This window comes from Octopus bimaculoides, chromosome 2, assembly GCF_046866305.1.
Source record: "Octopus bimaculoides isolate indiv1 chromosome 2, ASM4686630v1, whole genome shotgun sequence".
Lineage (NCBI taxonomy): Eukaryota > Metazoa > Mollusca > Cephalopoda > Octopoda > Octopodidae > Octopus > Octopus bimaculoides.
Genome location: NC_142929.1, coordinates 189,931,551 through 189,947,223, shown reverse-complemented (window position 1 = coordinate 189,947,223; position 15,673 = coordinate 189,931,551). Strand labels below are relative to the sequence as shown.

General features: G+C 38.7%; 1 protein-coding gene across 2 annotated transcripts; it reads left to right on the top strand.

Annotated features, from left to right (window-relative positions):
* Positions 1-1,954: 1,954 nt before the first annotated feature.
* Positions 1,955-15,237, top strand: LOC106872931 (uncharacterized). 2 transcript variants are annotated; one of them, XM_014920107.3, is made up of 3 exons: positions 1,955-2,110; positions 3,838-4,277; positions 14,712-15,237. In XM_014920107.3, the coding sequence occupies exons 2-3, from the start codon at positions 4,148-4,150 to the stop codon at positions 15,062-15,064; spliced, it is 483 nt and encodes a 160-aa protein (XP_014775593.1). In that variant the 5' UTR covers positions 1,955-2,110; positions 3,838-4,147; the 3' UTR covers positions 15,065-15,237. The 2 variants fall into 2 exon arrangements, with proteins under 2 accessions (XP_014775593.1, XP_089204365.1); XM_089348239.1 differs by lacking the exon at positions 1,955-2,110 and adding an exon at positions 2,926-3,233.
* The last annotated feature ends 436 nt before the right edge of the window (positions 15,238-15,673 follow it).

Here is a 15,673-nt window from a genome sequence, read left to right as displayed (position 1 = left end):
ATCTTGACAGATACGTTTATATCAATTGGGACAGTCATATCAATGAGGAGGATATTATTATTATTATTATTATTATTATTATTATTATTATTAAAAGTCAGGGTACAATATGCACCTGCTTTCTAGAAAGAAGAATTAAACTCTCCAGAGCCACTAATCTCTCACTAAATGTAAACACGCACGGAGAATGTAGCAAATAAACTAAAACACAGTCGTCCCCATTTGTAAAGAGAAGAGTAGACATCGCAGTATCAATTGATTTCACTTAAAGCTCATCAACTAGTCTTACTACGTAAACTGTTTTATATATATAAAATAGTGTGTGGGGGGGGTCCTACTTTTTTTTAATCAGTTATCGTATGTAACACGTGTAAATATTAATGAGCCACTCTATGGTCATTCACTAATGGATCTACGATCTGACAGCAACAGTTAAAACTATTGTTTTCGTAAGATCTCTAATAACATCAGAACATATCCAAAATTGACGCCATACAACTGAAGTTCTGACTCACTTCCTCACTGCAGTTTTAGTTTTATTTAATTCAGTTAATTAATTTTAATTAATTCCAAAGCTGGGCTTCTCTTTCACCGGTCTTTCTTCACTACAGTTAATCATTAAAGTAATGGCCTTTTTCGTTCTCTATTACGTATATTATTTTAATTAAGTAAACACATCTTGATTCATTGCATAAGGTATATTACTGCCTGTTTTATTGATATACATACACGTGTGCCTTTATTAATTAACATGTTGCGTATATTAATTAGCATATATTGTTTGACGACAAGCAGATACTTTGATCATAATCCTCATAAACTAACATTTCATTATTTTACATTATTAATAATAAGTACCAGGTGCAGTGAACTGGCAGAATGGTTAGCATGCCGGGTGAATTCCGCCGAGGTCGACTTTGCATTTTATTCTTTCGGGGTCGATAAATTAAGTACCAGTTGCGTACTAGGTCGATCTAATCGACTGCCCTCCCCTCCCCTAAAATTTCGGGCCTTGTGCCTAGGGTAGGAAAGAATGGTTAGCTCGCCGGGCGGAATGCTGAGTGACACCTTGTCAGTCTTCGCGTTCTGAATTCCGCCGAGGTCAACTTTGCCTTTCATTCTTTCGGAGTCGATGAAATAAGAACCAGTTTTGAACAGGGGTCGATGCATTCGACTGGCCCACTCCTCCCGAAATCGCTGGCCTTGTGCTAGAGTTTGAAACCAATAAAAAAACACCAGCAAAATACTGGGATTGATGAAATCGACTGGCCCCACCACCTAAAATTTCAGGCCTTTGGTAGAAAGGGTTATATTACTTTGTTAAGGGCAGTGAGCTGGCAGAAGCGTTAGCACGCCGGGCGAAATGTTTAGCGGTATTTCGTCTGCCGTTACGTTCTGAGTTCAAATTCCGCCGAGGTCGACTTTGCCTTTCATCCTTTCGGGGTCGATAAATTAAGTACCAGTTACTTACTGGGGACGATGTAGTCGACTTAATCCCTTTGTCTGTTCTTGTTTGTCTCTTCTATGCTTAGCCCCTAGTGGGCAATAAAGAAATAAGAAACGTTAGCACGCCGGGCGAAATGCTTAGCGACATTTCGTCCGTCTTTACGTTCCGAGTTCAAATTCCACTGAGATCGACTTTGTCTTTTACCCCTTTCGGGGTCGATGAAATAGTACTTGTTGAGCACTAGGGTCAATGTAACAGACTTAACCCCCCCCCCCCCCACACACACACACACCACCCGATGTTGCTGGCTTTGTGCCAGAATTTGAAAACAATATTATCGTTCATTTTACTAGCATATTAAACGTTCCTCTGTCAATAAGCAGTTTTATCGATCAGTGTGGAATCTGAAACCTTGGGCAAGTACCATAAACCAATATTCCATTATTTTACGTCGTTGATCCAATGACATTGTGATTCTCTATAATTACAATTACATTTTACGAACGTCATCTATTGATTGTGACGTCATCAAAACACTTTTACGACTTTAGGTCTGAAGCAGCGAGATTTCTAAAGGCAATCCAGTCGAGTTCCTGACAGGAAGATCTTCACCAGTTCCTACTTCATCCAGGAAAAGCCAACGTTCGAAGGCGCAAAGCTTTGGTACGTCTTTAATAATGTTGGAATGGGGTGAGGTGCTGCAGAGATATACGGGTGGTTTCTTCAGTGGTGTAACCCGATGTCACATTGTAAGGCCGTAGTAGAAAGCTTCTTATTCTGGTCTAACATCATTGAACAACAGAACTTGGCTTCCTAATTTCGTATAACATCGTAGGAGTTACTGGTCTGAAGGTGTTACATCAAGTTAGGCTGTCATATATTATATGGCCCTATAACGTTTTATTAAATCAAGGAGCTATTTGCCATGACTGTAAGGAGTTATGGAGACGTTCCGAGTGTTGAGGGTTACCAATGTCGCGAGCTGTGTTTGTTATGTTGTCGGCTGGTGTGAGCTGACGACTAATTGCGATGATGAATAACAATGTGTTTCTTGGGCAGCGTGAAAAAGTAATTGATAACACCTGCAAACAATTAAAAAAAATTATTATTGTACATTAATTAAGCTGTATTGGTCTTTTACAAATATCAGCAGCAATAGTTATATATTGGGTGAGACATGCTAAGCGGAGTTTACGACAAGCTTATTGATACAGCAACATGTGGTTGGTCCATCATAACTGGAAATAAATGTGTTATATTCGTGGCGACGGAGATTCCTGTCGTCTGCCTGTCTTCTGTCCTAACCGTCTTCACGAATCGTTTGGCTGTCAAAAGAATGGAGACACATATCATTCGGCTGCCTCAACATTCTGCCTGGTAAGAGGTGAGATGTGTCAATGAGCCGGCTGCTCTCAACGTTTTGCAAAGAATTAAGGCGCTAAAAACGGTCTTTTTGTAGGGTACAAGAAGAATATTCCAGAAGATTGAATAACTCGATGGCTTGACACTGATTGGTTGTTTAATAGACCGATCATATGAAACTACTGACGTTCGGTCGTGATGTATGACCGGTTACCTAGCAGTTCGGTTTCGAATCACCGCTGCAGAGCCATATCGAATGATTTTACGATATTTGATCAAATTGGAGAACTGTTTTTCTGTGACCCTAGGATGTTCCATCAAGATCCTCGACGTGGTTTAATATCGCTGGGCCATAGGACAACGTTTCTAAAATACCGTAATCTGTTGTAACATAGCAAGCAAAGCCATCTTTCGGTGTTGGTTGGTGCGGGGACATTTTTTCTTTTTCTTTTTTTCTTTTTTTTTTTTTTTTTGCTATTTCACTCTTTTCATGAGACGAATGTAATCTTTTATCTTCTACTTGTTCCAGTCATTAGACTGCGGCCATGCTAAGGCACCGCCTTCATGAGTGTTAGTTAACTGAATCGCTAAGTTACAAGGTCATACACAAATCAACACCGGTTGTCAAACAGTGGGTCACACACACACACACACACACACACACACACACTCACACGACTGGCTTCTTTCAGTTTCCGTCTACCAAATCCACTCACAAGTCTTTGGTCGGCCCAAGACTGTAGTAGAAGACACTTGCCCACAGTACTATGCAGTGGGACTGAACCCAGAATCATGTCGCTGGGAAGCAAGCTTCTTACCACAGCCACGCCGGTGTGTGTATGTGTGCCTGTGTGTGTGTGTGTGTACTTTGGTGCGTACGTGTGTTCATGTGCGTGTGTGTGTTTATGTGCCTGTGTGTGTTTATGTGCATGTGTTCACAATATTTTGAAATTCTTGCTAAATTGTGTCAGTAAATCTAGATATTTCGGCCATCACCTGTCAGTGAATCTTCCAATCCTATTTTACAGTCAGCAGTAACATTAAAGGTGATTTGCATCAGCCCCCTCCCCACCACCACCACCACCACCACCACAACCGCCACCAACAGCAACTGTATCAGGAGGAGCAACAGCTGTCGTACCAAACAGCAGCAGCAGCAGTAGCAGCAGTTGTAATATAAAAGAAACTCGAGTTTCCAACGAAAACTCTAACAGAACAAGAACGAGAACAAGAAATATAGCACGGCAACAGGTGTGGAGAGACGACATTGAGAGTAAAACTGTGGCAGACGACCATTTCAGGAGAGAATTTTGAAAGAGTAAAAACCAACAGAGGAAAATGGTGTTGATTAAGAGTTATGTTTATTGTGTAGTTCTTCTCACCATTTCACTGGCAGTGCCCACAACTCCGGCATCATTGTTTGACGGCATAATGCCAAGATTTCCATCAATGGATTCCATTTTTAACGGTAACTCTATCTATCTATCTATCTGTATCTATTTGTCGGATCTTTTTTAAAACGTAGGCCACATTTTTCATTAATGTTTTACGTAGTGGTTTTGGTACGGAAAGACTTTCAAACTTCGTATACTTATCTATTTTGTGTTATAGAACAGAAAAATATTTTTGTATTCGAATTTATTTCATGTAAAAAATTGTCTTATTTCGATAATTTCAACCAATCACTGACAAGTATTCAGTTGTTTAGATTTAAGAAGACTAAGAGAAAAAGATGTTTTATATGACACATTCTACCAGTGTTCCAAGTTTCAAAGTGTTTCGTTAATGAAAAATGTGGCCCCCGTTTTAAAAAAGATCCTATTTGTTTGTATCTATCTATCTATCTGTCTGCTTGTCTATATCTATGTATCTATCTGTCTTTTTACCTGTCTGTTTGCTTATATTTTATTTATCTATTTGTCTGTCTATATATATCAATCTACCTTTCTTTCTTTACAATTATAATCGAAAATATTTTACACACACACACACACACACACACACACACACACACACACATACACATACACACACACACACAGAGTTTGAAAAACCTTAGTGAGACTCAGAATATAGTGTTACGCTTTTAAGAAACCATATATAACATCCCGCTTGGTTATTGATTTTTTTTCTTTTGATCCAGTTAATAATTGTGTGTGTGTGTGTGTGTGTTTGTGTGTGTGTGTGTGTGTGTGTGTGTGTGTGTGTGTGTGTGTGTGTGTGCGTGCGTGTGTGTGGGTAAAACAGCAAGTCAACAGGAATCGCTAGAACATTGTAAAAAAAAATCATTTGCTTATTAGTCTTATTTAATTAAGTTTTGAGTTCAAATTCCGCCGAGGTCAACTTCATTTTCAATTTTTTTTTTTTCGAGGTCGATAGGGTTTTAGAGTTAGGGTTAGGGTTAGCTAAAACCAGTACAAGCGCTTTTTATTCAAGGGAAAAGATCTCATTACACCGCTAGAGCGTCTTGTTTACATTCCATAGCAGTAATTGTTTTCACCTCAATAGACGTCAGTGATTGGTTGAAATTACCGAAATACGACAATTTTAACACGAAATAACTTTAAAAAGATAAAATTTTCTCAACAACACTAAGAGTAAAAGGTGTTTTATATGACACATTTTATCAGTGTCCCAAGTTTGAAAGTGTTTCGTTAAGAAAACAAGTGGCGCCCGCCAAATCAGAAAGATCCGTTGACCTTATCGACAAACACCCTCCCCACAAAATTGCTGGCCTTCTGCCTAAATTAGAAACATCATCTTTTATCTTTTACTTGTTTCATTCATTAGATAGCGGCTATGCTGGGGCAACGCCTTGAAGAATTTTAGCGGAACGAATAGACACGAGTTCTTTTTTTTTTTTTTTTTTTTGTATTTTATTAAGGCCTGGCACTTACTCTATTAGTCTTGTTTGCCGAACTACTAAATTACGGGGACGTAAACACACTAACACCGGTTGTCAAGCGGTGGAGGGGAACAAGCACAAACGCAAAAATACACGCACACACAGATATACAGTATATGCGTGTGTGTGTGTGTGTGTGTGAGTATATATACATACATACATATATATATATATATATATATATATATATATATATATATATATATATATTTATATATAAACATCTAAATGGAGTTAAACGCAAGTTTTATTCAATTCTTTATACTTCCGACATATGTTTCGAAGAAAACATTGGTATTATTCCGGTAGGAATAAAATGATGTAAGAACAATGCGATTTTCTCACCTTCTTATTGATGTGATTGGGTTTTTTTTTCTTCCCTGATACGAAGATCGCATTGTTTTACATCATTTTATTCCTTCTGGAATAATATCAATGTTTTCTTCGAAACATGTCAGAAGTATAAAAATTTGAATAACGCCTGCGTTTAACTCTATTTGTTTATTTATATATGTTATACAAGAGCATTTCACTTAACCCTGGAATTTCTACCTTTATAAATAGGTTGTTACATTCTTGGTACTTATGTGAATTTTTGCTACCCTGGTAACTATTTTTTTTCCGTGTTATTTGTACACATTGAAAGAATATACATACATATATATATATATATATATATATATATATATGGCAGGTTTCTTTCGGTTTCCGTCTACCAAATCCACTCACACGGATTTGATTGGCCTAAGGTTATAGTAGAAGGTACTTGGCCGACGTGCCACGCAGTGGGACTTAACTCGAAAACGTGGTTGTGAAGGAAACGCCTTACCAAACAGCCACGTCTGCGCCTTTTATTTTATTTATTTATTGGCAACTACTTAACCATTTAACCAATTAACTCATTGATTGTTTGATTAATTTTTCCTTAAACAAGCAGCTAGTTTAGTGAAAATCTTTTCGTCGCCATTCGCGGCATCAAAACAAAGAAGTGAAACAAGACCAGTGCGTGTGTCTCTCATTGGCATAATGATCCTCCCAAGATACAAAATTTGTTTCAACACACGAGTTCACAACAAGAACCTTGTAAACCAAATACCAAAAACGTATTATTATGCATAAGTATTATTATGCATAATTTTTAACTTGTCCAAAACTGCTTCGACATCCTCAGTTACTATGCTTCCTACTTTACCATTGAAAATGTTATCACTTATTCCATGGTGATTCCTAAACCGCTGCAACTTCGAAATTCCTGAGTCCCCTATGCCTAGCTATCTTGGCTCCAGCACTTTGTATTCCTTACTTGATTTTAAAAAGAAACTGGCATTCCGTTGGCTACGACGACGAGGGTCCCAGTTGATCCGATCAACAGTGCAGCCTGCTCGCGAAATTAACGTGAAAGTGGCTGAGTACTCCACAGACAGACATACCTTTAATGCAGTTCTCAGGGAAATTCAGCGTGACACAGAGTGTAACAAGGCTGGTCCCCCTTTGAATTACAGGTACAACTCATTTTTGCCAGGTGAGTGGACTGGAGTAAGGAGAAATTAAGTGTTTCGTTCAAGGACACAATGCACTGCCGGGAATCGAACTCACAACCTTATAGCCGTCAGCCGAACACTATAACCACTTGGCCGCACGCCTTTATTATTTCACTTAATTAAGGCGGCGAGCTGGCAGAATCGTTAGCACGCCGGGTGAAATGCTTAACTGGATTTCGTCTGTCTTAATGTTCTGAGCTCAAATTCCGCCGAGATCGACTTGACCTTTCGTCCTTTCGGGATCGATTAAATAAGTACCAGTTATGCATTGGGGTTGATATAATCGACTTGAAGCCTTGTGCTTCTAGTTGAAAGGTTTATTACATGACTTAATTTACTGCAAAGTAGAGAAGTTTCATTCTTTAAGACTTGGAGATTCCATGGCGACATCGGTAAATACTAACTAGCTTCATTTTCGTTACATTTCTTACGAAATTAGGAGTCATTTTCCTTAACCCCTTGCCTGCCATGAGCCCCATTTAGGGATCTCCGAAAAACAGTCTCAATGCCGATTGTTCGTTGTATTGAAAGTGAATTGCTTATGTACATTGCATTTGCAGAGGTGTGTTTAACAATATTTAGTAATTAAAGTTTGTCATTATTAAATCTGGCTAATTCTAGAGGACATTTTGTGTCATAAATCACAATTTTTGAACCACAAAAATATTGACTGTTTTGAAAATCTTTTTTTTTTTTTTTTTTTTTTTTTTTGACATTTCCCATCAAAATATCATTCATTGATATTTCATACACTTTCGCATTTGATACTAGTTTCAAAAAAACTAAAATGTTTATTATTGTAATTGAATAGAAAAGGATAAATATGCATTTATTTTCAGCGATACCCATTTGGGATATTTCGAAAAATTTATCATAATCTCCAAAATAATTCACATAAGAAGAAAATTTAAATACTATATTTTATTTTAACTCCTAAGATACCAGGCAAAGCCAAAAAATATGGATTAAAAAATTTGGTAGTTAATGGGTTAATCCTCTTCCTGAATGATCTGGTTTCATTGTTTGTTGTGCTGCTGACCAAACCATTCCTAATTTTATTACCAATTCCATGGATAGGCTGAGACGTGGCTGTGGGGTAAGAAGTCTGCTTCTCGACGATATGGTCCTGAGTTCAGTCCCTGGCGACTTGCGCAAGTGTCTTCAACTAAAGCCTCGTGAGTGGATTTGGTAGACAGAAACTGTAAGAAGCCTGCCACACGTGCGTGTGCGTGTGCGTGTGCGTGTGCGCGTGCGCGCGTGCGTGTGCGCGTGTGCGCGTGCGTGTGCGCGTGCGCGCGTCCGTCCGTCCGCCCGCCTGTCTGCCTGTCTGTCTGTCTGTCTGTCTGTCTGTCTGTCTGTCTGTCTGTCCACCATCACTTAACAATCAGTGTTGATGTATCTACGCCCCCGTAGCGTAGCAGTTCGGCAAAAGCGGCCGATAGAATAAGTACCACGTTTTTAAAACGTAAGTAGTAGGGTCGGTTCCTTCGACTCAAATTCTTCAATGTGGTGCTCCAGCATGACTGCAATCAAATAAGTGAAACAAGTGGAAGATGAAAGATAAAGTTTAAATCCTCTTAACCACCCATCGTTAATTTGGACAGTCTTGATACCCCAAATACCTGGCTAGCTGGGCAACCGGGTTTTAAATTTCCAGATCATCATGAACAACAACAACAACGAGAAGCCCTGGACATTACTGTCTCGAGTCCAAGGAATCACAAGACTGACTGTCCGGTTTCTATGCTATGTAAGAGACTGATATTTCAGCATTGCCCTTGTCCTGGCTCAAGGATTAACCCAGTCGTAGGGATACTCATTTACAGCAGAGCGGACTGAAGTAACGTGAAATGAAAGATCTTGCTCAAGAATACAATGCATCGCCTGACTGAGTATCGAAACGACGATCGTGCGACCGTCAGTGCAACACTAATTTCCTTATTCATTCCTGCTAACATGGCTGTGTGGTAAGAAGTCTGCGCCTCAACCACATGGTTCCAGGTTCAGTCCCACTGTATGGCACCTTGGGCAAGTGTCTTCTACTATAGCCTTGGGCCGACCAAAGCCTTGTGAGTGGATTTGGTAAACGGAAATTCATATATATATATATATATATATATATATATATATATATATATATATATATATGACAGTCTGTTAAAGACTGTCATACCGGCCATGACGAAGGGAAATAGCCCTGAAACTCGAGTCGCCTTTATATATATATATATATATTTATATTTATATATTTATATATTTGATCCTTTATATTGAACACTCAATATTTCATCTACATTCAATACTTTATTTCATGGTGCCATCCATTTTTATTTTATTTTATATTGTATATTATATTATATATTGTATATTCCATATTCTATACCCCACATTAGTTCTGCAGGAATATAAATAAAACATAAAAAACAGACAGTTGGAACTCTTTTAAGCAAAATAATATATTCCTCTATACACAATCATACAAAAAAATCCACCCTTTTTTTGTATTTATTTTTACTCGCACATATATATATATATATATATATATATATATACATATAAGGATAAGCATATTAGAAGTCCGTGGGAAAACTCTTTTAGATAAAAGGGTTGGGAGCCACTGTTGTATATAAACAGAATTATAACAAAGAGAATCCGGTCCAGTTAATAAATTGACAACGAATTTATATGCACAACTTCTCATCACGAAAACAGCGATTGTTTGAGGGGAGTGTGAAAACGGAGAAAATATAAATGTTATATAAAGAACTAGGTAAATAGAAAGAGAAATGAGTAGATACAAATAACAGGGGAATTCAAGAGATAGATCGTAAGAACGAAGTGCTAGAAAGACAGGTGGATATAAAAGTAAATAACAAACAGGTTAGCTACTAGTGAAATGTCACACGTTTTTGTTCTTTATTCTTGTTATTCTCCCATTATTCCGTTTGCCCTCACTACACCAGTACATACACTGTCTTCCATTTTCCTAACAATTGGAAGTAACGTTCGCAATATGACCTTTTATCGGAATTTCACCAATGCGTCCATAGATAAATACACACATACATATACACATTTAAAAGGTTGTTTGTTATGGCCGGTCAGAGAATGACCAGAGGTTTCGCACCTTTAAAGCGCCTAGCTGCATAGGCAACTCGTCAGACTGAAATTGCTGGAGGTACATAACCTCTCTACAACTGGAGATTGTTAGTCAATTAGTTTTGTAAACAAAAAATATCCGGAATGAACCATTGAGTCAGACGAATCGCCTATAAAGTTGCGCGCTTTATAGGTGGCGAAACAGATGGTCACTCTCTGACCGGCCATAACAAAGAACCTTGTGTGTGTGTGTGTGTGTGTGTGTGTGTGTGTGTGTGTGTGTGTGTGTGTGTGTGTGTGTACACACATACATACATACATACATACATATATATAGGAGTGGCTGTGGGGTCAGTAGCTTACTTACCAACCACATGGTTCCGGGTTCAGTCCCACTGCGTGGCACCTTGGGCAAATGTCTTCTACTATAGCCTCGTGCCGATCAAACCTTTCTGAGTGGATTTGGTAGACGGAACCTGAAAGAAGCCCGTCGTATATATGTATATGATATATGTGTGTGTGTGTGTTTGTGTATCTGTGTTTGTCCCCCCCAACATATATATATATATATATATATATATATATAATATATATATATATATATAATATATATATATATATATAAAGGTTGAGGAGGGTATTGGATTTAACCAAACCCAAGAGGATACAGGTAATACCGAGTAAGTGCTGTATACCGACTAGTTTGCCCCAGTCGTTGTATGAACGGGATTGGGGATTATAAGTCGTGTATTAGCGTGTGTATATGTAAATATATAAAAAGATAAAGAGAGCAATGGTAAGGCTGGAGAAGTAAATGAACTGGAGGAACACGAAATAAAGCGTCTTGTTGAAGGACGCAACGTGCTGCCGGGAATCAAACCCACGAACTTACGATCGTAAGCCGAGTACCCTGGCCCCCAAGCCATGCACCTTCTCTAAGCAAAATATTCTTTATCGCAAGCGACGCATCTGCGACATCGCCGAATCCAAGTCCTAAATCCTATTTGAAAAAAATATATCTATCTGCTCTGTTGTACTCAGCCCTCAGTCACTTTCACTTCGTCTCACTCATTAAATCATTGGCCCCGAAGACTGTCTTTTATTTGAGCAGAACAGACAGGAGTCAGAGGGCGTCAGATGTGGGCTGTAAGATGGACAATAGTGGCGCATTCAGTAATGATACGAATAAGGAGTCCAACGTAGGTCGTGTATTAGCGAGCATATATATATAAAAATTAACAGAATGAGATAGAAAAAATCCAAGGCTGTGAATAGTTTTCAGAACATTTATAAAGAGAAGGTCTTACAGCTGTTTCCGGGATATTTTATATATCCCTTCATCGGAGATGGTGCAAGAAAACTTTAAGTAATAGTTATTCCTAGAGAAGATTTGAGATACAAAGTGAAGTGGTGGAATGAAAACAGACGTGAGACACGTAAGGATATTGTATCTGCAGTTCCGTTATTTAAGCAGAATGGTGTATATAAGTTTCCTGTACCTTGTATGTGAGTTCCAATGGTGTTTATAATTGGTCATTCCAAGCATAGTCTTGTAAACGGTGTTTACATACATACATACATACATACCGTTTGTATCAGCTTCAGCCCCTCTCATTAGATATCGAGAGAAACGAAACACTATTTGAAACAAATTCAAAACGGGTTCCAGTTGTGAGGCTTCTATTAGTCACCTCAGATTAGGTGGTTTTAATGCCGCGGAAGCGACACCAGTTCTTTACTTTATCCTTAGATCACCCACACACCCACACACCCACACCCACACACCCACACCCACACACGTGCTTGATCGAGCAGGATGATGGCCGAGAGCTAGTGTCACGATAACGGCAGGTAGTGTATTCAGCGAAATCAGTTTATTGCCACGTGACTCTTCTTATTTTGCTTAGTTCATAAACAAGCGGAGACACGTGGGATAAAGAATCGCTGAAGAGGTCCCAGGTGTGATGAAAGAGCTTTGACAAAGAAACAAGAACAATAATAATAATAATGTTAAAATAAAGACCAAACATATGGTGTGTGCGTTTAATTGGTCAAATATAACCATCCACAAGTATAACTGTGTGTGTGTGTGTGTGTGTGTGTGGAGAGAAACAGAAAAGTGAGATTTAATATGGACGTCCGGTAACGCATGCGCAATGATATATAGTAACCGGATGGAGTTAGCTGTGACATACCTACATATATGCCAAATCCAGCCTCTCACACCTCTCCGACAATGTCTTTCTGAAAATAAACAATCACATCTTTGAAATCTCAAAATAAGACAATGCGTGATTAATTGAAAATAAAACAATGCGTAATTAATTCAAAATAAAACAAGAACACTCAGAGAACGCAAACCTCCGCCAAGGCAACACCAACGTCCTCCTCTCAACGATTGGCCGGAGATGATTTTTAAAATGAGAATATCTGAAATGAACTCGACTGCTCTCACAAACGAGAATACTGAAAATGAACCCAACCACTCTCGAAAATTAAGTTTAAAAAACCGGAAAAATAATCCAGAATCCTTGTCCGGTACCTGATCGACCCCAATGGTAGTCCTGGAATGTGAAAGTGGCTGTGCATGGCGTGCTGTGTGTGTGTCGTCTGCAGTGGGAACAGGGGCAGTTTTCTCTATGAAGGCCATTTTTAGTCTATTCACTGATATCGTGTCTTTACGACCATTAAGGTCTATAGTGAAAAATTTATCCGTGCGTGAAGAAAAAAAGGAAAGGACTTGCATACGGTGCTGTTAACGGAGGTTTAACAATATCGTTGCGCACAAAAACGTGACTCTAAGAAGTAAAACTTCCTTCAAGGCAGAGCTAGAAATGCAAATAACAAGTAGGAAAGAGGTTTTAACAGGAGCGATATATTCAAAATTGGTAAAACTAAAAATTGTTGAGGATAAATCAAATTTATTATTGTTACTCAATGTGATAGTGTTATTTAATTTCTGAACGGTTTTGCTGCCGTTTGTTTATGTAGATTGATTTCTTTATCCATCAGTTTCTACGAAGATACAGACGCGAGTAAAATTAATAGTAGAGAAACAAAAATAAAACTTTGGAAACAGCAACGCCGCTATAACCGACGTGGAAATCATGAGCGTGCGTTCAAGGGAGATAATCAGAGAAAGACTTGAAAGTCAACGTAAGATCGTAACACTTCATGTAAAGTAAATATAACAAATAATCCAGAATCGTTGTCCGGTACCGGATCGATTCCAAAATCTAATTTCGTGCCAAACATCCCTGAAAGTTTCATCCGAATCCATTCAGCTGTTCTTGAGATATCTTGTCCACGGACAAACAAACACGACTGAAAACAATACCTCCGCCTTAGCGAAGGCGGAGGTAATAATGCATGATTAATTCGAAACAATGTAAACAAATAAATATTACATTTGACCAAACAGATATTTTACTCAATTGTGACAGAAACTGCAGTTTCCGCAGTCAACATTTCAGATTGACAGCTGCACTAACATTTTGCCAAAACAGAAATAAAATAATTGAAGAAGACGTTTTATTTTTCACCATTGAAAGCTTTTATCCTTTGTAATTATTTGATTTTAGTTTATACTAATTTAGTTTGATATATCTCGGGATGGTTCTTATGCCAATAACAAGCACGTACAAAGGCAGCGAGCTGGCAGAAACGTTAGCACGCCGGGCGAAATGCTGAGCGGTATTTCGTCTGCCGCTACGTTCTGAGTTCAAATTCCGCCGAGGTCGACTTTGCCTTTCATTCTTTCGGGGTCGATAAATTAAGTACCAGTTGCGTACTGGGGTCGATCTAATCGACTGGCCCCCTCCGCTAAAATTTGGGCCTTGTGCCAAGAGTAGAAAAGAATGATTCTTCCAAGATACGACAAAACTTATTTGTTGTATCTTGGGAGCACCGCCTTGAAGAAATTTTAGTTGAATAAATCGATCCCGTAATTACCATTATTTTATCATTATTATTCTTTTTTTTTTGTTAAGTCTTGTACTTATTCTATCGGTCCCTTTAGCTGAACCGCTAAGTTATAGAGACGCAATCACACCAACACCGGTGGTCAAACTGTGGTGGGGGACAAACACAGATACAGACACACATACACAGGTAGATAAATAAACACGCACACATGTATGTATGTATGTATGTATGTATGTACGACGGGCTTCTTTCAGTTTCCGTCTACCAAATCCACTCGCAAGGCTTTAATTGACCCAAGGCTATAGTAGATAACATTTGTTCAAGGCGACACACAATGTGCCTGAACTTGGAACAAAATGGTTGGGAAGGAAACAGCCACACCTAGAAATATTTATTTACTTTTTATATATATTTGTTTATTTTATTTTAACAGGGATACGAAACTACTTTCGAGCTGGAACTCGTGCAAACTTCGTCCAAATCGATAACAGTACCTACGTTTGGAGACTTCAGATGAACTTAACTGGGTATAATATCTCAAGTTTAAACGCAACCCGCCAAGGGCAATATTTTCAACTCACTGGCCAGAAAAAAAGGAGTTTTAATAAAACCACATCAGTAAGTATTGGTGAATTACTTCCAAAATCGGTCAACGTGGAAAAGATGACTGTAACTATCAGAAAGAAAATGCTGATAGCCGAGGCCCCTGTTGAAAAATCTAAAGTCGAAATAATCCCAATCAAAGGTAAACCCCTTGCGAACACAGCTCTGCAATACACAAACTGATATAACATCGACAAAGGATCAGTAATATCCATTAGGTTTGTCTCCAAGTGAACTAAAACTTTATAAAATTATCTTTCACTTGTATGTAAAATTCTAATCTTAAAATTTCTATGCCAAAGTTATCGTAATTATTACCTGTATGAAATTGGAGAATAAAACAGTATCTTTCGAAACTTTTCTTCGTACCTGTTGTTTATCAATTTCCGTCTTATGAACCTATTAATAAACCTTTCTACTATAGGCACAAGGCCTGAAATTTGTGGGGAGGGATGGTCGATTACAACGGCCCTAGTATTTGACTGTGGAGGCGCAATGGCCCAGTGGTTAGGGCAGCGGACTCGCGGTCATAGGATCACGGTTTCGATTCCCAGACCGGACGTTGTGAGCGTTTATTGAGCGAAAACACCTAAAGCTCCACGAGGCTCCGGCAGGGGATGGTGGCGAACCCTGCTGTACTCTTTCACCACAACTTTCTCTCACTCTTACTTCCTGTTTCTGTTGTGCCTGTAATCCTAAGGGCCAGCCTTGTCACACTCTGTGTCACGCTGAATATCCCCTAGAACTACGTTAAGGGTACACGTGTCTGTGGAGTGCTCAACCACTTGCACG

What these genes read in the sequence shown, in the direction of transcription:
- LOC106872931 (XM_014920107.3), top strand. Translation starts at nt 4,148, where the DNA reads ATGGTGTTGATTAAGAGTTATGTTTATTGTGTAGTTCTTCTCACCATT. An exon ending in AATGGATTCCATTTTTAACG is followed by an intron (nt 4,278 to 14,711) that starts GTAACTCTATCT and finishes TTATTTTAACAG; the next exon opens with GGATACGAAACTACTTTCGA.